The following is a 22540-nucleotide window of genomic DNA, read 5'->3' on the forward strand; positions in this document are numbered from 1 at the left end:
CTGTCTACAACATCATCTTTTAAAATTATGTTTTCCCCCGGAAATGTTAAACGGCATTTTGTAGTCAAAATGTAGGCTATCATATGGCCAAACTGACTAAATAAAAAATAATAATACAAAAAAAACAAAAAAAACAATTCGCAGTAATAAATCACAATTAGCGTGACAATGAACCCTAGTAGTAGCTTAAATGAAAACTTGTTAAACCTTTGATTGCTAATAATGGCGCTTAATGATTTCCACCTGTTTTAATCAACGATATCGTCACAGTTTATCTTTACTGACACCACGACATTTCTTCGAATAAAAGAGATACTGGGATTTGTTTACAAACGTTTGCTAGCTGTTCTTACATAGTGGACGACATGTATTTACAGCTTCAATCCAAAAGCAGATTTCTCGACCTTCACTTGACCAGCGGGTTACATGACTGGGACATGAATGAGGAAATAAAGTTAACGACGACGACTGATCAGTTTTACCACGGTAAAAGTATTTTGTTTCAGTGTAATTGCCTCAAGTATGCGAATGAGGCGTGTTTCAGTGTGGATGATGTGTGGTGGTTTGGCAGATGATAAGAGGACTGACCAGTATCTGGCCCAGTGGCACTACGCGAGGATCTCCAGAAGATCATTACCAGCAGCAGTAGCAGCAGCAGAGGCAGCGCACAGCAGCTACCAGCTGCCCCTCAGCAGCAGAGGTGTTCATCAGCCATAGCCTGCTCGTGACCGCACACTAATCAACAAAACGCCGCAAACACCAGGCATACACCTTATCAAAACTGTTCAATGTTTTCGATGCCAGAGACCCTATGAAAATGTTATGTAACTTACAAATGTATTTGCTGTAGTTTATGAATGACTGTATTTGAAACCATAAATATTGCAAAGACTATTTTACAAGATAAAAAAAGAGAATATTTTGTATTTGGAACAACTCTAAAACCTATTTCCAAATAATAAATTATGAAACAAATTGCTTCGTATAACCATTGGCAGTTTTTGTTGTCTGCCCAATACAGTACTATTAGCCTACTACTTATAATAATAATAATAATAATAATAATAATGATAATATTATACATTGTGTAGGCCTATCATCATAATTATAAACAGACTGGTTTATAGGACAAATATTTAATAAATATTTATTGCGTTTTGTCTTGCAAATCTGCTTAATTTCACATTTTAAAATAAGACAAATAGTTCCTTGTGATTTATTCCATTAAAGAAAGATAACTGCTCATTAGTAGTCTACACAATAGATCAATGCTCTAAGAATTCTATATGATCCTGTAAAACTATACTTAATTATCGGAGAATGTTTATTTGAGGGTCCTTTCTGATTGTTTTTTTTTTTCCATTTTCTTTATATTTTTTTCTTTCAGCTGCACTTCAAATGTATTTGTTTCTGTCTTTTTAAAGAGCCAGATATAGAACCTAATCTGTGGCTGATGGTGAATCCCAGTTTGGCCTGCCCCATAAAGTACCCTAGTAATTACCCCAAAGCCCCAACACCCCCAAAACCAACACCGCAGTCAGCGCTGCCAAGAACCACAACACCTGTTCTGGAACACAGTTTGCACCCAGCGGTACTGCCTGATGAGACTGGTGTGAATGAGTCCATGCACGAAACCTCCCTCTCCAGCGAGTATCAGGTATGAGAACAGCTGCATTGCGTACTCCGCTTGTTTGATACCTTGATATTATGTCATGCAAAAATTCTAGATATCTGATGCATCTCCACCTTGTTCCAGTTCACAGACGAAGATGACGCTTCTTCTGTAGACGTACCTGTTTGTCGTAAGGTAAAGGGTGTGCGGAAGGGGAGGACACCCAAAGCGTCCACTCGCAAACTGGGTCTGACACAGAACAGAAGGCTTCAGAGAGCCCTGCAGGACAGTCTCAACCTGAAGAACGGCGGGTGGCCTCGGCCTCCTGTTAACTACTGCATCCTCATCGCAATGGCGCTCAGCAGCAGCCGTAACGGCAGTCTTAACGTACAGCAGATCTATAACTTCACCAGGTCTCTCTTATATACTTAATGAAGTGAACAAACACTGACCGTACATTCTTAAATTCATTCTAAAAATAAAGCTTCCACAAAGTTGCTTTTGCAACAGTGACATAGAATAACAATAATTTTTGGCTCCCCAAAGAACCTTTCACAACCTTAAGGTGCTTAATGGGTTCTTCACAGTGATGCCATAGAACCATTTTTGGTTCCACAAAGAACCATTCAGTCAAAGGTTCTTTAAAGAACCATCTTTCTCTTACCTTTTTATAATCTGAAGAACCTTCTTCTGCTGCTACTTCTGCTTTATGGAACCATTTAGACAAAAAAGGTCTTTCTATGGCATTGTGAAGCACTTTTATTTTTAAGAGCGTTTAGTGAAAAGTTAGTTTTAAAAAAGGGTTCTTTTAAGAACATTTTCCACAAAGAACCTTTTGTAGAATGCAAAGATTCCATGGATGTTAAAGGTTCCTCATGGACTAAAGATGGCCATAAAGAACCTTTACTAATGAATGATTTATCACGGCTTCACTCACTGTCTTTCTAACATGCACAAATATCCCAAATTATGAAATTTGTTATTCATTATTCCATTTTCTTTCTGTCTTTCTAGAGAGCACTTCCCCTTTTTCATTACAGCTCCAGATGGGTGGAAAAACACAATCCGCCATAATCTGTGTTTCAGCAACAGTTTTAAAAAGACCCCGCAGCAGGTGTCTGGAGACGGCAAGAGGAAGTCGTGTCTGTGGCATCTCACGCTGGATGGCCGACAGCGACTGAGAGATGAAATTAACACGCTTACAGGAGATTCCTTCAGAATGCTGAAGAGGAGCATGAACTATCCAGGTCAGAACAGAACTGAGTGAGTGGTGAGGTAAACCTCTATCCATTTGAACTGATTTCATTCACTCTTATGTCTGTTACAGATATGATTCAAGCACTGTTAGTGCTGTGACCCCAACTTTGACCCCTATGATGTCATCAGGCTGGACAACTCGACCTGCTGTGATTTTGATTTCCTTATGAACTTGGGAATGTTCGCACTTTTTGTTATTACTAATATAGTGTAAAGGTGTGTGGGTATTTTTTTTTTCTTTAATGACACTGTGTGCCTTTTATAAAATAAACAAATGCATTTATGGACTTTTGTAGTTTCTTTCAAGCAGCTGCTATTTCCTTTAAAGCCGCTGGAAATAAAGTAATGCCTAAAAGTCTTATATCTAAATCAACTATACATCAATCATATTTCAAAGGTTTAGGTTGTTTTTTTTTCTTTTTTTTTTTCTCTTTGGAAAAGTCTCTGCTTGCCAAGTCTTTATTTATTTGATTAAAAAAAGAAGGTATTAATCAAATGATTTATGGTTTAACACTTTTCCAAACAAACCAGTACAGTTCAAAGAGCTTTACAAGAAATATTTGGTTACAAGCAGTAATATTGTGAAATCATTACAATATAAAATAAAGGGTTCTTAAAACAAAATGATTTTTCTATTTTAATGTTATTTGTCAACAAAGCTGAATTTTAGCACAGTTACTCCAGACTTCAGTGTCACGTTATCCTTCAGAAGTCATTATAATGTGCTGATATGGTGCTTAATTATGTCATTATTGGTGCTTTTAATAAAGATTCTTGCAATCACAATATCTTACACAATATCTTTGTGTAAACCTTCATATTTCAGGATTGTTGGATGAATAGATTCATAGATTGGATGAATAAAAGTTCAAGCAAACATAATTGAATTGTCCTTGTGGAACAAAAGTGTGTGTGTGTATATAACACCAAACTTGTTCAAAATTGATAAATTATTGAGCAACAAATCAGATGTCTGAGATTTCTTCAATTCATATTGCTTTACTGGCATAACTAGTAACATATTGCCAAACATGTTACATTAGCAGAACAAAAACAACAGAAAAATACATATAAAATACATCAATATACTTATATAAACATTAATGGTATTACTAATGTGCTCACTCTTTGCCTGTTAGTTTGTGGCATTTATAAATATGATTTGCTACTAAGGAGAAAGAAGGTCCTTCATCAAGTACTATTCCCAATTTGTCATTTTCACAATCTCTTTCGGATGTGTATTTTTCACTGTGGAGGATACACGGATTATTAGGCGTTTCTGTGGAAGTGTAGACCTTTTAAAGGATGTTTGTGCCAATCTTGATGACTGTAGTTACTCATACCCCAGATCTCACTTGCAATAGTCAGTATGACACTATCAGAAATCTTTTTGCAAATTCTGATGGGAAAGTTTGTTTTGCATAATTTCATTTGTGTGCAGTGACCTGCAGGCTTTTATAAATAATGTTTTAATTGCCAAATTGAAAATTCCAGTGGAAGTTAAAACCAGACCAAGATAATTATATTGTAGAGCATCTTGAAGTGTGGTGTTGTTTATATCAAATATATTGTTATGGTCTAGATCCGTTTTTTTTCCTGAAATATCTATGAATCTTTTTATTTATATTTTTGGTGTTGACTTCTTGGGTCTAATCGTGGCAGTATTTAGTTAAAATGTCTAGGTTTTTCTGGAGACCTAGTGGTGTTTTAGATAGTAGTCAACTATTTACTGTATGCATGTGTCAAATAGCAAATAGATGTAGTCCTGCCATATATATATATATATATATATGTTCACATATGTATGTCTTTCTTTATGCTGCTTTGATCGTTTACAGACCCCTCTCGATAATTCAGGAATGTATCATCCCAATCACAAGAGGGCGCTGCAGCATATTTGACATCACATAGTTTTACTATGTTTTGACGACATCACGTTTGAAGTCGCTAAAGAAACAAATACAAAAACAGCCAAATGGGAGCGTTTTACTGCTTTATCTGCAGAAAAACAGATTTTTCTGGAAAAGGGCACATATATGGGAAAAGCCACCAAAGCAAACTTAAAGTAATTCTTGTCAAATTCATGGAGAAGGTAAGCGTGCTAACAGCTGAAGATGCTGCCACAGTGGCTCCAGATACGAATAATGTTTCTACTTTATTGCGTTACACGTAAAATAATAAAACGTGCATCAAAGTAAGCCATTTTTGCAGTTACTTGTAATCAAGCGGTATCAAATTGATAATTGGAGGACGAGTCAATGTTTTATAAATGTTTTTCATGTCGTATGATTTTTGTCTGTGTAGGCTTTGTGTATAGAAGTTACATTAGGCTGTCTATATCGGCCAGGACAATTTTGTAATGTAATATATATATATATATATAATTTGTTTTTTATTTTTTTTCTGGTTAAATATAGGTTTAATAAATTTAAGTGACCTATGTGAAGGCAGTTCAGGTTTACTTATCAATGAACAGGTTCAGTTGGCGGTTGACAACCACAAAATGTCATAGATCGATAGATAGTTAGATACATAGATATTCATTGATATTAAGTTTAACTTGAATGTCAAAATACAATTTGGTGCCATGAACTCTAATAAACTTATTTGTTGTTCTGCATGTTATTACAGGTCAAAGAAGCGAAGCGGACGATTAAAAATCCTCAGGTAGAGAAATACAGTCCCGATCATGACGAGAAGTTCTGGTGTTACTGCTGCGCGCTGGAGGTGCAGAAACACGTGACTGACAGTAACATCAGCGTGCTGTACGGAGGACTGCTGGAGCACATGAGCACGTAAGATCACACACCGAAACCTTTGAGAAACGCATGCAGAGCTTGCAGTGAATTTACTGAGCCCTTCTCATTTCAGCCCAGAGCACCGGACAAACACACACAAGTTCTGGTGGGACAATAAAGCAGATCCTAAACTGCGAGACAAGTTTATCATAACAGAAGAGGAAACCGAGAGGTTATTGCTTGCTTATTTATGTTTGGGCACATGGATGTGTTCGTTACAGCATTTCTGCAGTACATTACTTCATTGATGCCATCACTGTAAAAGTTTGCAGATGTTCTAAAGAGAAATAAATGAAGAACACCTTTTTTTTAGATTCAAGTCTGAAGTTTCCAAGGCTCTGGAACAGTTTGAGGAAAAAGAGGATGTGTTTATTAAACAGGTAAAGGCGTTTTACAGGTACTTTAATTGTTGTTGGTTTACTATATTTGAACTTTAAAAACTTTTCGTCTCTTCTTTCATCCTCAGCAAGCTGCAGTGATCCGATCTCAGGAGCAGCTCAGACTGGAGGTCCTTCAGTCATTATCAGAGGTTTGTTTTCCTGGGAATCTCCAAGCGTATCCATATCTCAGTATTCGTTTTTGGAAATTGGAAGTATTATTTGTGACTTTTTCAAACTCTATTGCTTAATAGCAAGTAATTCCTTTGCTGGAAAATGTTGTTAAAAAACAAACAAAACATGGAGCATTACTGTTGACTTTCCTGAATCAAACTTAGCCTGATCCAGACCTGGTGCATCCTGCTGAAGTGGACCAACACAGCAGTCAACATACAGCCAGGTAAAAGAAATGTAAAATAACGTAATTTTAAAACTGTTGCTCCAATACTCGTATATTAAAATGCTCCAATACCTATATACATACATACATACATACATATATATATATATACATACATACATATATATATATATATATATATATATATATATATATATATATATATATATATATCCAGTCCAGTACACAAGTGTGCAAAGTTTGGAGTCAGTAAGATGATTTTTTTTTTTTTTTTTTTTTTTTAAGAAATGCATACTTTCATTGCATAAGTATGCATTAAATTGATCAAAAATAACAAAAACACAGTTATAAAATTATCTGTTTGTGTTATAATCATTAATAATAAAAAAAGCTGTTCTTTTGAACTTTCTATTAATCACGGAATCTTTCTTATTTATATATGTATTTTTGTATTTTGATAAATAAATGCAGCCTTGTAGAGCATATGAAACTAGTTTTAAAAACAGTCTTACCGACCCCAAATGTTTTAGTTATTGTATATTTTTGGTTTGAGATATATTTCACAGTTCAAGCAAAGACAGAGTGAGATGAATGGAAACACAATCTAATCCATGTGGAGTTTAACAGAAATAACAGTACATCAGTCATACAAAAAAAATATATTGCATGAGGTGTATAGTCAATACTGTGTATAGATGATGAAAATATTATGTCATTGTTAAAATGAAGCGTTATTAGATATACTGGTGCAAGTAAAAAAAAAAAAGGAAGTATTAGTGTGTTTTTTTACTGTTTGGTGCATCCTCAATCATTATGCAAATATAAAGTTCAAAACTGGTTTTGTAGACAAAATGCATCTATATATGAATTTAATTTCCTTTTTATCCTTTTTAATTTCCAGCCTTTTTATTATAAATATGAGGTGTCCAAATGTTTTACTAGTGTGAATACAGAAGTTAAATGCTTCTTTTGTGCCACGAGATGATCAAAATGAGTTTTTCTTCATGTAATCTGGAACTAACAGAGTTTGTAATGTCTAAAGCATGAGTTTTGATGTTTGACATGAAGTTCCCACAGTCACTCTTATGAAATGGAGCCACAACCAGGGCCGAGCCACGAGGATTTCGCCTCACACAGTCAGTGGAATGAACCAGGATTCAACTTAACTTTCATCGGTTACCAGGTAATCTTACTTGCACTATACATATGCAAAAATGATTGATTAGACTGATAAAGAAGGTCAGAGATCACTTTGGCTTGTTTCCTCTATTCACAGGACTCGTCCAGCAGTGGAAACGTTCATACTGGTGAGTAAAACCCATTTGGTTTGGGTTTATTCTTTGAGGAGACACTGAGCAGGTTTTGTTGAATTGTAGGAGCTGTACCACCTTGGCTCCTGGAGGAGCCTGATGAAGCCCCAGGCAGTGGACGGCAGGAAATGGGCCCCTCACTTCAGGAGTTCCTCAAACACAGTATGCACTTCACTCTCATTATCATACTCATTGTTTTTGTTGTATGGCAAGTTGTATACGGTCTTAAATCTTGAATTACAGAGGAGCAGGAGAAGCTCAAGAAGCTTCCGGCCAACCGTGTGGGTGCAAACTTTGACCACAGCTCACATACTGACGCCAACTGGCTGCCATCTTTTGGACGTGTGTGGAATAGTGGCAGACGCTGGCAGTCTAGGTGAGCCCTAACTACTGCACGTCAGTAGGTTCAAAGTAGCTTTTGTAGACATTATATCCAAATAAGAATTACTTTAACAGTGTATAGTTTGTTTTTATTGACACTCTTTTCCCCCTTCAGGCATCAGTTCAGAGAGGAGGAGACAAAATCCAGGGGGAAGAGGAAGTGGGAAGGTGATGGGAAAGCAACAAAGAAGCAAAAAGACCTCAGTAATGGAGAGTTATGAAGTGGATGCCCCAAATATACTAGCAGTGTTAGAAAAGTGGCCTATTGGTTATCTCATATTGAGAATTAGTATTTAAAGGAGTTGACACAAGCTTTGAACATTTATGATGCGTTCGTTTCAGCTTGTGCATTTCTGAAAGAATTTTTTACAAGAAATGAACGTCATTTGTGTTTCCAGTTTATTGAATAAATTTTTTTTTTGCTACAGATGTGTAAATTTATTTTTTGGTCATAAATCCAAAAAAAAATATCCTTTCCACTCTCCTAAAAAAGGTAAATGTGATAAAATGAAGACACAATGTGCAATATCTTCTTTCCATTTTGAACAATACATCAGTTCAGTCAAATTTAATCGAATCTCATCCATTAGAGCTATTTCATGTTCTCAACGTAAAGCCAAGACCATATTAATGTTCCATAATATAATAAAATACCTCAAACGTCTAGACAGAATAATAAAAATACAGATTACATTAATATTAAAGGATACTTTGTAGTCTTTTATTTTTCTTCTGTTTTTAGTAGTTTCTGTTAACATAATACATGACTTAACGCAATAGAAGAAGAAAAAGGTCTCTGTAAGAGATGCAGTGTTGGTCATAATTGTACAATACATTACATTTAAAATGGACCGTTGAGGGTCTTCATCAAGTTCCTGCACTGAAGCTTCTTTCTATTTAACTTCATTCTCAAAACCAAGAAAATCTGACGCGTGTCGTATCAGCTCAACCCGGCGACATTACAAAAGGTCTGGTTTTCCCGTGGCCACAAGCCAGAGAAAACGCTTTCAGTAGCTTCATTAAATAGCATGTGTTTTATTAAGAGAGGAGAAACGAGGAGAGACACCACCACAATCATCAGCCCATCCTCTGACTCATTACTAGTATCATTTCCCTTCATCATCAGTCCGCAAACATTGGCCGTTCCTCTCTGAGAGCTCATTTTAGGCTCACGTGATAATGGAGATCTAATAACACACTCTAGGACTTAAGTAAGTTTTTCATACTACTAACCGCTGATGTCAAACATGGTTTCTACATCGTAAAGTCACATATACCGCACGCCGTATCAAAACAGAAGTCATGCATTCGGTTTATGCTAGCGAGGTTAAAGATCATGTGACCACTCACGCTGTACTTTCATTGGCTAATATAGACTCTAATATCTTAGGTTTGCTGAAGGAATGATGAGTCTTCTGTCCTCTGAATGCAGATTGTGGAGTGATGAACTGTCCTTACATGGCAATCTCGTAAAAGAAAGTAGCATGACCAGACTGGTGTTCAGAAGGACAGATTTGTGACGGGGTCGCCCTGTAGTGTGGTGTGAACACAAACTCCAGATCTCCTGTCCATTCTGTCCATCTCCGTCCATGCATGAGCGATGTTTAAGGAGGGGCAGCCCAGTGTCTCTGTGTCTCCTCCCGTCTCAATAAACAGAAAGACAGTTCTGCTCCACTAACTTTTATCTGAGAGAAGGATAAAAGAGAAAGAGAACTATGAATGAAAGCTCTTATAGGGCATCTAAAATGGCAGCACAACATCACACCACTAACAGCTGCACTACCTTTGTCTTCCTCTGTGTCAGTAGCGGGTTCCTCTGATAGCCTTTGGCGTAGCTGGTTATACTTGATTTCTGTATCCTGCAGAAGAGATTTGAGTATTGTTGTTTATTTGTGCATATGATAGACTAAAACCAAAAAGACATTTACTTGATTTTTGTTTTTTGATATAGTTGGACACTTGGTCACACTTTTAAATGTATGAATCTTCTCATAATAAAACCGTGTTTTTTTGTTGTTTTTTTATCTTTCAATTATATTAAGGCTGCCTTTATATTTCAGGAAAAGGGACCCTTGCAAGTGATATATTTATATTGGGAATATAATGAAACTATGCAATGATTTAATATAAAAAATATAAACATGGTATTTCTTGCCCTACCATGGAAGTCAATGGGACAAAATTTACACTAATTACAGCATATATATATATATATATACTTTTAGAGAGAGAATATTAGTTTTTTGTTCCTGCTATAAGAATATAAAAATATTTTAGCAATTTGCACAAATTCCAAATAGCCATCCAGCCAGCAAGAAGAGTTACTTCTGAGAAACAATCTAGCACCATTTGTAAGCAGATGCCATTAAATGGATCGGTCACCCAAAAAAAATAATTTTGTCATCATTTACTCTCCCCGATGATGTTCCAATTCTAAGTATCTTTCTTATGTTGAACATGAATTAAGATATTCTGAAGAATGCTGGTAATCAAACAGTTGATGGTCCACATCGACTTCCATATTATTTAATTCCCCTCTATGGAGGCCAATGGGCACCAACAACTGTTAGGTTCTTCAAAATATCATCTTTTGTGCTAATATCATCTTTTGTGCTAACCTAACCTTTTTGGGTGAACCATTGTTTTAAGTTTTGACGTCATTTGATTCAACAAACCTGATGCCTTGTATGCATTCAAATACTTTTTGGTCACTATATTTGCCTATTTTTAAGGAAGAAACACGTCACCTTCAGATGCTGCAGGTTGGCCTGTAGTATCCGTATGTGTGTCATGATCTGTCTGTTGAGGTTTGGTCCTCCACTGCTCTGAGAGGAGGAAGAGAGGAGCTTCTTCAAGTCAATGCCCGAGTCTCCCGCTGCCACCGGCTCCCCGCTGCTGCCCTGCACATCATCTGTGCTGCTCTCGCCATACACCTCCAGCACCATATAACTGCCTGCAGAGACTGATAGAAAACAAGAGGAATGGTTACAGGATGCTGCCAGGTTGAGATTAAAAAGTGTAAATGTAGTGTAAAATGTATGCATGTATACATACATTGTATACCCTACTATAAAGTAGATGAAAGCAATGAAATGCAAAACGTGTGGACAAATGCACACATTTGTGGTAAGCACTAGGTTATTTGTAAAGCACATTTCCCACATGCTGGCAGTTTCACATAAATAACTTTTCTATAACGTTTATAAATAATGGCTGTCCCAGTCAACCAATGTCCTACACAGCTGTGCTAGTTTCAGGTTTCTCCTTTTACTCTGTGGCCTTTCTTTTCAGATTCAAATCAAATCAACCTTTCATGTCTATTTGCTTATTAATTTGTGACAGTCTTATATTAAGTTGGACAATGTGCGTCAGCTGGCCATTATCAAGTCCCTTGCATTTCCTGCTGACTTTAAAAAGGACAACACACCACAATCCTCAGACGTCTCAAAGAAGCCGGTGTCTCCAGAGGGCAGATCCTGTGTGTTCTCCCCTCTGTTCTCGGTCCTCTCTGAGCCGTTCTCAACAGCGGACCTGATCGCAGTGCTGTCCTCCGCCCCCTTCTGAGAGCCTGTCCTCGCCACATCGTCCTGTTGATCTCGCCTCTCGATGTCTCTGTTTGTGTCCTCCTGACTGGACATGTGGTTGATCAGGAGCTGCCTTAGTGTTGCCACTGAAAAAAAAAAACAGAAATGAGAAGAGAAATTGACAGACTCGCAGGGTTAGAATGAATCCAGAGTGGCTTTAGTTGTTTTATTGTTGGATTTTAGTAGGTATACACAAGTGAGAGGAACAGCTCCTAGCAGCACTAGGGTCGTGTCTTCTACTCACGTGTTCTGAGAGCTTCATCAGCTCTGAGTGGCTGGAGCTCGAAGGCCTCGGCCTCGTCCTCGTCTATGGCGATGCCCAGCCTCGAGCGCTGCTTCAGGAATGTAAGTCGATCGGTTATATCGGCCACCACGAACGCTTCATCATCTTCACCCTGATCCTGTAGTGAGTTTTCTACTTCTTCTTCTTCCTCCTCCTCATCAGATTTGGTCTCGAATGGGTTGGTGCTACATGCTGGAGTTGGCATGACCTCGGTGCCATCTTTTTCTACAGAAAATATACAGCAAAACGGAGGCGTACAATTTCTTGAAAGATATTTCTGAGGATGGATACTGCTATAACTACTCTATTTGAATTAACCACCTTATAGCCAGACTATTATTACGGTATCAAATTAGTCACTATCTCTCACAAACATCTTGAAAACATAAAAGAACGGAACAGTTTACCTGGAGACTGAATGCTCACTAAAGAAATGGGCTCAGACTCTTTGTTTAGTTTCTGAACACCAGAGTTTATTAACTCGACCGCTTCTCGTTCCCCGCTGCAAAACATGTCACATGTTTTAGATCCCATTCCTGCTTATAAAACACTTCTCATATTATAAATGATGTAGAAAACTTCAACTCACTCAGTCTGAGGTAATGGAATGATGTTGTGTAGTTTGGTCTTCATACAATCGGCTCGTTGTGTGATCAGACACTGCCACCTAGTGATTAAAAGTTGAACATTTAAGCCTAAATAAATTATAATATAAAATATGCAATATATATTTAAAATTCTAAATATTAATAAATACTATAATATTTTTAGAGGCTAAACATACTGTGGAAATTTTGAGCTCTTAATAGCAGATAAGAATACTATTAAATGCATATAAAAAAATGCAACACTCACGTCTTTTGCTCAGAAACGGTTTGAGCCATAAGTTCATAGATCTGCGCTCCATTATCAGACATAGAGAGCACAAAGAATGACCTGTTGTCTGAAATGCATTCAGACACCAATGTTAGTTCAACTTACTTTTGAATATGCTTTATCAAGAAGCCATTAAAAACCTGTTCTACACATTTTGACAAACGTATGATGTAATGCATTCCACCCACTTTTCTTGTCTGTTTTTAAAAGCAACATTTCTTACCGGTGGCGACCGAGCGCACCATCACAGTGCTGAGTTTGATGATGGGGCTGAAAATGTGTTTGGTCTCAGCAGTGCCCGCCAGATTCTTACTGTGGCATTTTAAGATCAGCTTCTCATCTTGCCTTTGAAGTAGCACCAATATATCCTCCAGCAGCAATGTGTACAGCTCTGAATACACACACACACACATCATATGAAAACATTTCACAATAACATTTGTTCCCTGATGTTTTCCATGATGTGAGCCCTAGAAGATATTTCTAATTTGAGCCTGGTCTACAGTGAATTCCGTGACAAACCACACCCACCAATAGTTTTATCTTTGTTGACCTTCCAGGACAGCGGTCCCTCATGCACCATCTTCCTCTTAGTCAAGTCCAGGTTCTAGATGGAGAATAAAATCAATTTAGTTTATAATGAGTTGCCAAGTTTTCACAATAAAACCCACCCAAATGCTACTCAAAACTAGACCAATCACTTTTGAGGAGGGTAAAATGCATGTTTTATGACAGGGGCTAAATATCATGTTATTGGGGTTGCTTTAACTGGCAGACATGAAGAACAACCCGCAGCAATAGTGTTAAAGTAGCCTAATTTCACAGGAAAACACTGGTCATCAGTTACAGGTTTATTAAATGGATTTCAAATATTTAAATATGAAGTCTCACCTTAAACTCAGAGATCATGGGGTTCTCGCTCTGCTTCAGTGAGGACAGGTCCAGTCGTCTCTGGTAGTCCTCCAACCTCTGGGGGCAGCAGAGGATTGGGATCAGCTCAGAATGATTGAGTTCAGCACTGATTTGAGGTCAGGTATTATTTACACACCTGTTTGTTCTCGGCTTCCTTCACCTCCTGGTTGACGTGAGTGAGAATCTTTCGACAGCATTCGCCAGCCTGTTTCACTTTACTTCTCTCCTCAGGATCCTCTGCAGGCAAAAGACAAGTCCATTATATATAAATCACAGATTAACTGCACCCAAACAGCTTTTATACAATCATATTAATGCACAGAACTATTTTAACATATAAGATGTTTCGTCTTGTCTTTAAAGGGATAGTTGTCACAAAATAAAAACTCTTGTCATAAATTAAACATCCTCAAGTTGTTCCAATCTCCTAAGACTTCCATTCATTCTCGGAAGTCATAACACAACTGAAGATATTTAACATGAAAGTCTCTCCATTGAAAGCCTAAGCAACTTTCACACTGAAAGCCCAAAAAAGGCAGTGAAAACATGGAATTAGTCCATGTTACTCCAGTGGTTCAACTGTAATTTTCTGAAGCGATGAGAATTTTTTTGTGCACCAAAAAAAAATGAACGTGAAAGTGACGTGACATACAGCCAAGTATGGTAAATGGTAAATGGACTGAATTTATATAGTGCTTTCAACAGACCACATGGCCATCCAAAGCGCTTTACAATTGTAACATTGACAACCTACATGAACCACTGAGCCACTGCCGCACACCGGTGACCCATACTCAGAATTCGTGCACTGCATTTAACACATCCAAAGTGCACACACACAGCAGTGAACACACACACACACACACTGTGAACACACACCCGGAGCAGTGGGCAGCCATTTATGTTGTGGTGCCCGGGGAGCAGTTGGGGGTTCGGTGCCTTGCTCAAGGGCACCTAAGTCATGGTATTCCCAGCCCAAGACTCGAACCCACAACCCTAGGGTTAGGAGTCAAACGTTCTAACCACTAGGTCACGATTAAAAAAATAAAAATAAAAATAATAATAATAAAAAGACTATATGCAACATTTTTATAATTAACCCTTGTGCGTTGTTGGGGACGTTTTCGTCCACTAGGGGGTAAAGTTGAGTCTTATTTTGGCCACAACTTTCTCTGTGTTTGAGCTAATGGAATGGGTTTTGGTGACAAGTCTTATTTTGACCCATATTTTGGGAAAATGCTTTGAAATTTTTCAAAAACTCAACGGTACACTGTGGGCAAATTCACTACCCTTTCGGGATGTTCCTGGATGAAAACATCCACTAAATTAAACTGCTGTAAAAATGTATCAGATAAATATTTTTTACAATTTTTTTTGCATAAATCTATTAATCAACCTCAGTCCTGATCAAAACTACCAATTTTTTAAAAAAAATTCCAAGATTTTAACTTTTTAATTACCAAGTTCATAAATGATGTCACTGATTTGGAAAAAAAACACACAAAATTGCATATTTTCAACATAAAAAGTGATTGTGCACTGGATTTTTTTTTTACCTTTTAATCACAGTCTTGGGCATGTCAAAGATTAGTAACAAGACTGGCTTTGATGCTTTGTTAGTTTTTGTGCAGCATTAGATTTAAATTTTTTCTCCCTAATTTGTTGTTGGTGGCTGTTTTTGCCCCATTGACTTCCATTATAATGAATTTTTTTGATTGCAAAGCCATGACACAATATAATCATGCATTCTTGATTGTTTGTGGTTTTCACTTTTGGGAAGAGGTAAAAAAAAAATATTTTTTACAGTTGATCACTAGGTGGGACCATTAACCCTTTAAATAGGCCTGTGCATAAAAAGGCTTGGTTTCTTGCTTGTATATGGAGTATAACAGCAAATTATAGTGTGTGTGTGTGTGTGTGTGTGTGAGATTCTTGATTGTTGGTGGTTTTCCCTGTTGGGAAGAGGTAACATTTGTTATTTTTTACAGTTGATCACTAGGTGGGACCATTAACCCTTTAGATAGGCCTGTGCAAAAAAAGGCATAGTTTCTGGCTTGTATGGAGTTATATGGAGTATAATAGCAAATTATAGTGTGTGTGTGTGTGATAGAGAGAGAGAAAGAGAGGGTGTGAGAGAGACCTTTGTGCACTTACCTTGATGTACAGTATCTGAAAAAAACAAAATATGCACATCATGCTCTCAGAACTACATGGAGTAAACAATAAAAGAAGAGGTGTGTTTATGCACCTGCTTCCTTTTGATGGTGAAAAGTACAGATGGCCTATAAGTGAAATGCTCCTCTTTTCTTGATGGTAAAGCCAGTTTAAAACCTTAAAATCCTGTAAAAAAATCTGCTTCGCATCAAATTTATGAACATAATGTATTATGAACCAAAATGCAATACCAACTTCAAATAAGCTGCAGCTCGCTGGAGGGGTCACGCTACATAATCATTTCTAAAACTTTGGTACAAGTTAAGCCCTTTCTCGTGTTGCTTGCTGCTCTTCTCACCATTAAATATCCAGCACGATGGCATGCAAGTTTTTAAATCCACGTACTTTGCTTTTGTTTAGTCTATTCGCTTGTTAAGTCTGATGTCACGTAGCAGCGCTTCCGTGTCCAAACGCTCTATCAGTTACCAAGAGAAAACAACAAAAGGTGCTAATATAAACTCACAATGTGATAGAATACTAGCCAAAAAGTTATAATATTAACCTTTAACTCCATACCGAAGTACCAGATAGCCAGACAATGAAAATATAAATATTAAAAAAATATATAAAAATTATTTGTGTTTGGGACGCTGTGAGCACGGAGACTGTAGTGTATATCGTAAGTTTGAAAGTGTTTAACTTAAATTATCAATATGAATAAACAGTGTTCATAAACGGCTGCTGAGGTCATATTCTCAAGTGAAGCGTGTTGAGGCCTGGACCCGGAAACAGAGCTTCTTACGTCATCACTTAACAACCGAATACTTTCACCACCATTAAAAGGCAGCAGGTGCATAAATACACTTTTGTTGACTCCATGTAGTTCTAAGAGCTGAGGTGTACATTGTGATTTTCTAAAATACATTAAGGTAAGTGCGCAAAGGTCTCTCTCACACACACTCTCTCTCTCTTTCTCACACACACACACACACACACACACACATACACACTCAATATAATATGCTGTTATACTCCATATAGCTTCATATACAAGTCAGAAACTAAGCTTTTTTTGCACAGGCCTATCTAAATGGTTAATGGTCCCACCTAGTGATCAACTGTAAAAATAACAAATGTTACCTCTTCCCAACAGGGAAAACCACCAACAATCAAGAATCTCACACACACACACAAACACTATAATTTGCTGTTATACTCCATATAACTCCATATACAAGCCAGAAACTAAGCCTTTTTTTGCACAGGCCTATTTAAAGGGTTAATGGTCCCACCTAGTGATCAACTGTAAAATTAACAAATTTTACCTCTTCCCAAAAGAGAAAACCACAAACAATCAAGAATGCATGATTACATGGTGTCATGGCTTTGCAATCAAAAAATGTCGTTATAATGGAAATCAATGGGACAAAAACAGCCACCAACAACAAATTAGGGAGAAAAAAATTAAATCTAATGTTGCACAAAAACTAAAAATGCATCAAAGCCAATATTGCTACTAATCTTTGACATGCCCAAGACTGTTATAAAAAGTAAAAAAAAAAATCCAGCCACAATTACTTTTATATTGAAAATAAGTCATTTTGTGTGCCCCCCCCCCCCCCAAAATCAGTGACATCATTTATGAACTTGGCAATTAAAGAGTTAAAATCTTGGATTTTTTAAAAACATTTGGTAGTTTTGATCAGGACTGAGGTTGATTAACAGATTTATGCAAAAAAATCTGATACATTTTTACAGCAGTTTAATTGAGTGGATGTTTTCATCCCGAACAACTCGAAAGGGTAGTGAATTTGAACAATCCACAAGGGTTAAATTCAGAAGTGGCATAAATTCTGCATTTGTACAGCAGTACGAAGATGAAAACTGAAATACATCTGAGTGAAACACATTTCTCACAGCGAATATCCTGCGCAGTGAAAGTCAAATTTCTATACTTATTCAATGTTACGTATGCTTGTGTATAAGGAAGCAGAATATGACTCTCTATCGCATACAATGCACCCTCGTGCATATGCAGAAAAACTACACTCAGAAAGAGATAATCAAATCGGAGGATCGTCCCCCCCCCCCAACCCCTGTATTGACGTTACACTGAACAACAAGCCGAATATTTGAGATCAATTGTGACAAGTGTAATTTGAGTGTTGGGATAAAGAAGAAAGTGCTGTACCCGTGTTTTTGGCGATGTTCTCCAGCAGGAGGGGATACTTTGTGAGTCTTTGTGTCTCCACAGGAATAATGTCCTTTAACTGTAGCCTGCGACAATGTCGGTTACTCTCTGCCTCCTGCAATACAAACACTTCTATATTAATTTACTTACATTTATAGTCTATTAAATATATAATAGTAGTTACATTTACTATATTTTCCATCTGGAATGGCCAGATAAAGCTCTATAAGGCCACTGACCTGTATGAAGGAGCTGAAGCGCTGGTCTTTCTTCTGTTTGCTCTTGATGAGCTCTAGGGCGAAAGGCTGATTACTGCAGTACGTGCCCGCAGCTCTCTTGATCTTTACCTCTTCTTCTCCACTGAACTGTGGGTAAAGACACAATTTAGGTGTTAAACATCCCTTCTAGAAAATCTAATAATAACTGAATTTAGATGGTTTCTAGTTGGCTAAAACTAGTCATTTATGGTCATTAGTTGGTCCAAGCTGGTTTAGTTGGAAGATCATATCAATTTGATACAGCAACAAACCAGCCACCATGTTCGTCAGCTGGTCTACCTTAGACTAGAACAATCTGGATTTTCAAGCAGGACATTTTTTTGCGTATTTCTTACCCAGGAAAGCAAATCATCTCCTATTGAGTCAATGAGCGCCGTCTCATTTTTCTTCCGAACCGCAGTCATTTGTTCTGTTAAAGACACTGAAGTGAAACGAGAAGGAAGAGAGTATTTAGGAGGAATCTTTCCTTTAGATGTGTTAAGAAGTTACGAGACTTACTGTGCAGCTGAACAATCTCCTCGAGGTTGCTGAAGATGTTTTTGATGTCTGCAGGAGGGAGGATGGACTCTCGGATCAGCGGCTGGTAAAACAAATTCTCCAGAACCTTCATCATTCGAAAATGTGCTCTCTCTGTGTAGAACAACTCTATGAAAGCAATGACAGGAAGGAGAGTGATGGTTACACAGGATAGTTTGGACTTGTTAACTGCTTCTCAAGTTTGTGCTGGGACTAATCAGAATATGTTTTTTTTTTCCTGGGATAAAATGAGGGAATTAATTTACAGCTATTATGCAACTTTATAATAAAATTAAATATATATGTAAGGTTAAAAACATGTAAAATATATATGTAAGGTTACTTGTGTTACTTATTCACTTTTAATTAATAATAGTAAAAACACTGATGTCGGGTAACAGTGTTTCAATCAAAATCAAAAATCAATTTTACTACTAGCATAAAAACTAATGGAGAGAGATCCATGTAGCCTAAGAGATCCATTTCTTGAATTGTGTAACAAATTATCTGATATTTTATGCATTTTCGCACCGCCAGAACTGGAGCAGGGGCTAACCAGCACAACTGGTACTATCCGTGAAGTGAGTAGACATTGATTGGCCAGACACGTTCGAAAACATTGTCTCAACTTATTCCGCAAGTATGATGAACAGCGATAAATGTACAGACGCTGAAGTGCAGGAACCTGTAGCAAATGTATCGCTGCTAGTTATCGTTGGAGATTCCTTCTTCCCTTTCTTTCAGTCGCTTTACGTATATGTCGACATTCCACGTCCATTACTGTGAAACCCGCGAGACACAACAAAAAAGCACAGCTCCGATCACAAGCGTCCTCCATCCTCCTGTTGTTTACGTTGTTCTTTGTCAACGTTGTTGAAAGCCGCGCACAAATTACATCGCTGTCGAGCAGCTTACATCACCTCCTAGTACTCACTGTTGGTGCAGATGCAACCCTTTAAATGGTACTGGGAGATGGTTAGCGCAAAATCGTCCCAGTACTTTAGTACTGTACATTTACTGGAACTACAGCAGTGCGAATGGCCCTATTGTTCATCCATATCATGCAACTTGAAGTTTATGAGAAATTAAAATAAGAAAATAAATTGTGATCACTTCAGGGATACACTTCTCAAACCACTGCTCATACGGTGAGCCACACTTGTCACTTACCGTTGATGACTTCCTGTCTCTTGATTTCCTGAGGGGTTAGTGTGGACAGGACGTCTCTGCTCACCAGCGTCTGCCAGTTCAGAGGCTCCAGCTCTACCTCAGCACACTGATCATCTTCACTCTGCACCTCTCCAGAGCACAGCGGCTCCATCCTTCTGTACAAACACGTCAAATCACATCTAACCATTTCAATTCATAAAAGGTTAACAAATTATTCATTTATTACATTCTGAACAATAATAAAGCCCTGCAATTTCTATAACATTTTTATAATTTAATGCTAATTTATAGTAAAAAAAAAACAGTTTGAATAGTTTAATCAATCTTAAAATACAATCAACTAGTGGTATTTTTAAAAATGTAAATATATTATTAATTAAAATATTACATAAAAACAAGTTTCAATGAATATTATTATTATTTATGTTGAGAGGTAAATTTTACTATACAAATAGTAATATATGTCGTCATAATTCCATCAAGTTTTTTTTATTAACAAATGACTAAATGACACGGTGAAATGCTCAAGAAATTAACTCCGCTCTGGAGACGAAGTTTATGTAGAGTGTGCCTATAGTATCCTTATATGATTATACAATTGAAATTTTTTTATTATTAATTTGATATATATATATATAACATAGAGAAATCATAGAAGCCTAGCAAGGAAAACATACTGAATGTCCCTAACAGTAGGTCAGACAAACTAAATTCTATCAGAGCTGTACCATGGTTCCCACTTTCATAAAAGAATTAGCCAAAATTGTATCATTATACAATGGGATTCAAATGTTTTGTTACATTAATGCTTATATTTTTGTCTGAAATGGCCAAGAAGTGATTTCAGCATCGGACACTGTCAAGCACCAAAGAGAGAGCACTCACCTCCTGTCAGGCCTGGGGGTGCCGGTGTCCTGCGTCCTGAAGGGTAAATCACAGTCCAATTACCCAACAGCAGTAAGAATCCCAACATCCCAAACGCTGCATGTTGTCAGCGCTCTCTTTCTCTTCCAAACAGCCCCAAGTCATGAGGCACAAGCTTCATTCTCTGTCTGTCCCAGTAAGATCATTTACAGAGCAGAGCACCACAGAGCAAAGCTTTGTTTTAAATGTTGTATGTGCATAATCACAGAGACTTATGGAACAAAAATAGCTGTGAGGCCTGTATCGTGGCCACTGAAATAGATGAGACTGCTCTTACTCAAAACAGCCTAATTATGAGACTGCGACTGCTCGTCTTAAATCCAAATCCAATGTAAAAGGAGTGACAATTTTTAGGCTTATTTACACTACCATTTATTAAAAAATTGTGAATTACTACTACGATTAAAAATTATTGCTGTTTTAATATATTTTATATGGCAAAGCTGTATTTGTGTGATGAAAAAAGCTGAATTTTCAGCATCATTCCTTCAGTCTTCAGTGTCACATGATCCTTCAAAAATCATTCTAATGTAATGATTTGCTGCTCAAGAAAAAACTACTATTATTATCAATATTCAAAACACAATACTGTTGTGCTGCTTAATATTTTTGTGTAAACTGTGACATTTCTGTTGAAAAGCATTTATTTGAAATAAAAATATTTTGTAAGATTATAAATGTCTTTACTATCACTGTCTTTTAGGGAAAAAAAATCTGACTTCAAACTTTTGAATGGTAGTGTAGTTCAGACTCAATCCAGTTTCAGGTTCTGCAGTCTGAACAGTGCACAAATATCATAAAACAATATCTAAATGTGTTTGTTTGTTTGTTTTTAATGTTGTATTTAGAAATGAATATGAAATGTCTCATTCAGGATGCTAATTATATTGTTCTACTACCTGCTGGGGACATAACAGCTAATGATTGTGTGTAGTGTGCAAAAGTGATTTTATTAATATAAGCCTGGATGGTGATCACTTGACTCACTTGTCTGTCTCAGCTTCCTCCTCCTGTAGATGCTCCAGTGTACAGGGGCTGAAGTCAAAGTGAGTGTTTGAGGAGGACGAGTCCTGCAGATCTCCCGGGACGCCACCGTCCCCCAGTCTAGGTAGTGCAGAAGAGGGGAGTCCACCTAAGACAACAGCCAGAGAGAGACAGTGTTTCAGAAAATTGAAATCAGTGCTGAATAAAAGAAGTTTCATAAGGAAAGGCATCTTGAAACTGGCCTTTACTGGGCTTTGAATGTTTAAAGAACGAGCACAAAAAACAATTCAATTATGCACACAATGAATAAACTCCCTCTATTCTATTTAGTAATTTCACTTCGAACTAGACATTTTTCAAATCTTGAGTCAAGAAATAAGATTCTACATTTTTGTAATACTGCTGCTGAAAATATAAGTAGAAATATGATGCAAAGTAGAGGACAGAAAGAGTGATCTTTAAGGGTAGATAACTATGAGAGGGGACAATGACAGTGGACAGGGAAAAAAGGAGAGAAAGATTAAAGGCATTTAAGAGCGAGGTAAACATTTACAAGAAGTTTCCATTAGTTA

At 37.2% G+C, this 22540-nt stretch overlaps 2 protein-coding genes and 1 pseudogene across 3 annotated transcripts; 2 read left to right on the top strand and 1 right to left on the bottom strand.

Annotated features, from left to right (window-relative positions):
- Positions 1 to 288: 288 nt before the first annotated feature.
- On the top strand, positions 289 to 3156 carry foxr1 (forkhead box R1). Its single transcript, XM_059549104.1, has 6 exons — positions 289 to 486; positions 572 to 700; positions 1425 to 1657; positions 1757 to 2025; positions 2627 to 2859; positions 2940 to 3156. The coding sequence occupies exons 1-6, from the start codon at positions 366 to 368 to the stop codon at positions 2966 to 2968; spliced, it is 1014 nt and encodes a 337-aa protein (XP_059405087.1). The 5' UTR covers positions 289 to 365; the 3' UTR covers positions 2969 to 3156.
- A 1605-nt stretch (positions 3157 to 4761) lies between these two features.
- cenatac (centrosomal AT-AC splicing factor) lies at positions 4762 to 8800 on the top strand. Of its 2 annotated transcripts, none has more exons than XM_059549896.1 (11): positions 4762 to 4961; positions 5501 to 5664; positions 5741 to 5839; positions 5981 to 6047; positions 6134 to 6196; positions 6383 to 6444; positions 7483 to 7588; positions 7682 to 7712; positions 7782 to 7877; positions 7959 to 8091; positions 8212 to 8800. In XM_059549896.1, exons 1-11 carry the CDS (start codon positions 4845 to 4847, stop codon positions 8315 to 8317), a joined length of 1044 nt encoding a protein of 347 aa, XP_059405879.1. In that variant the 5' UTR covers positions 4762 to 4844; the 3' UTR covers positions 8318 to 8800. The 2 variants fall into 2 exon arrangements, with proteins under 2 accessions (XP_059405879.1, XP_059405878.1); XM_059549895.1 differs by having other exon boundaries at positions 4763 to 4961; positions 7474 to 7588.
- Positions 8508 to 22540, bottom strand: part of LOC132140860 (rho guanine nucleotide exchange factor 12-like) — a 99046-nt pseudogene continuing 85013 nt past the window's right edge.

Source organism: Carassius carassius, chromosome 5, assembly GCF_963082965.1.
Source record: "Carassius carassius chromosome 5, fCarCar2.1, whole genome shotgun sequence".
Taxonomy (NCBI): domain Eukaryota; kingdom Metazoa; phylum Chordata; class Actinopteri; order Cypriniformes; family Cyprinidae; genus Carassius; species Carassius carassius.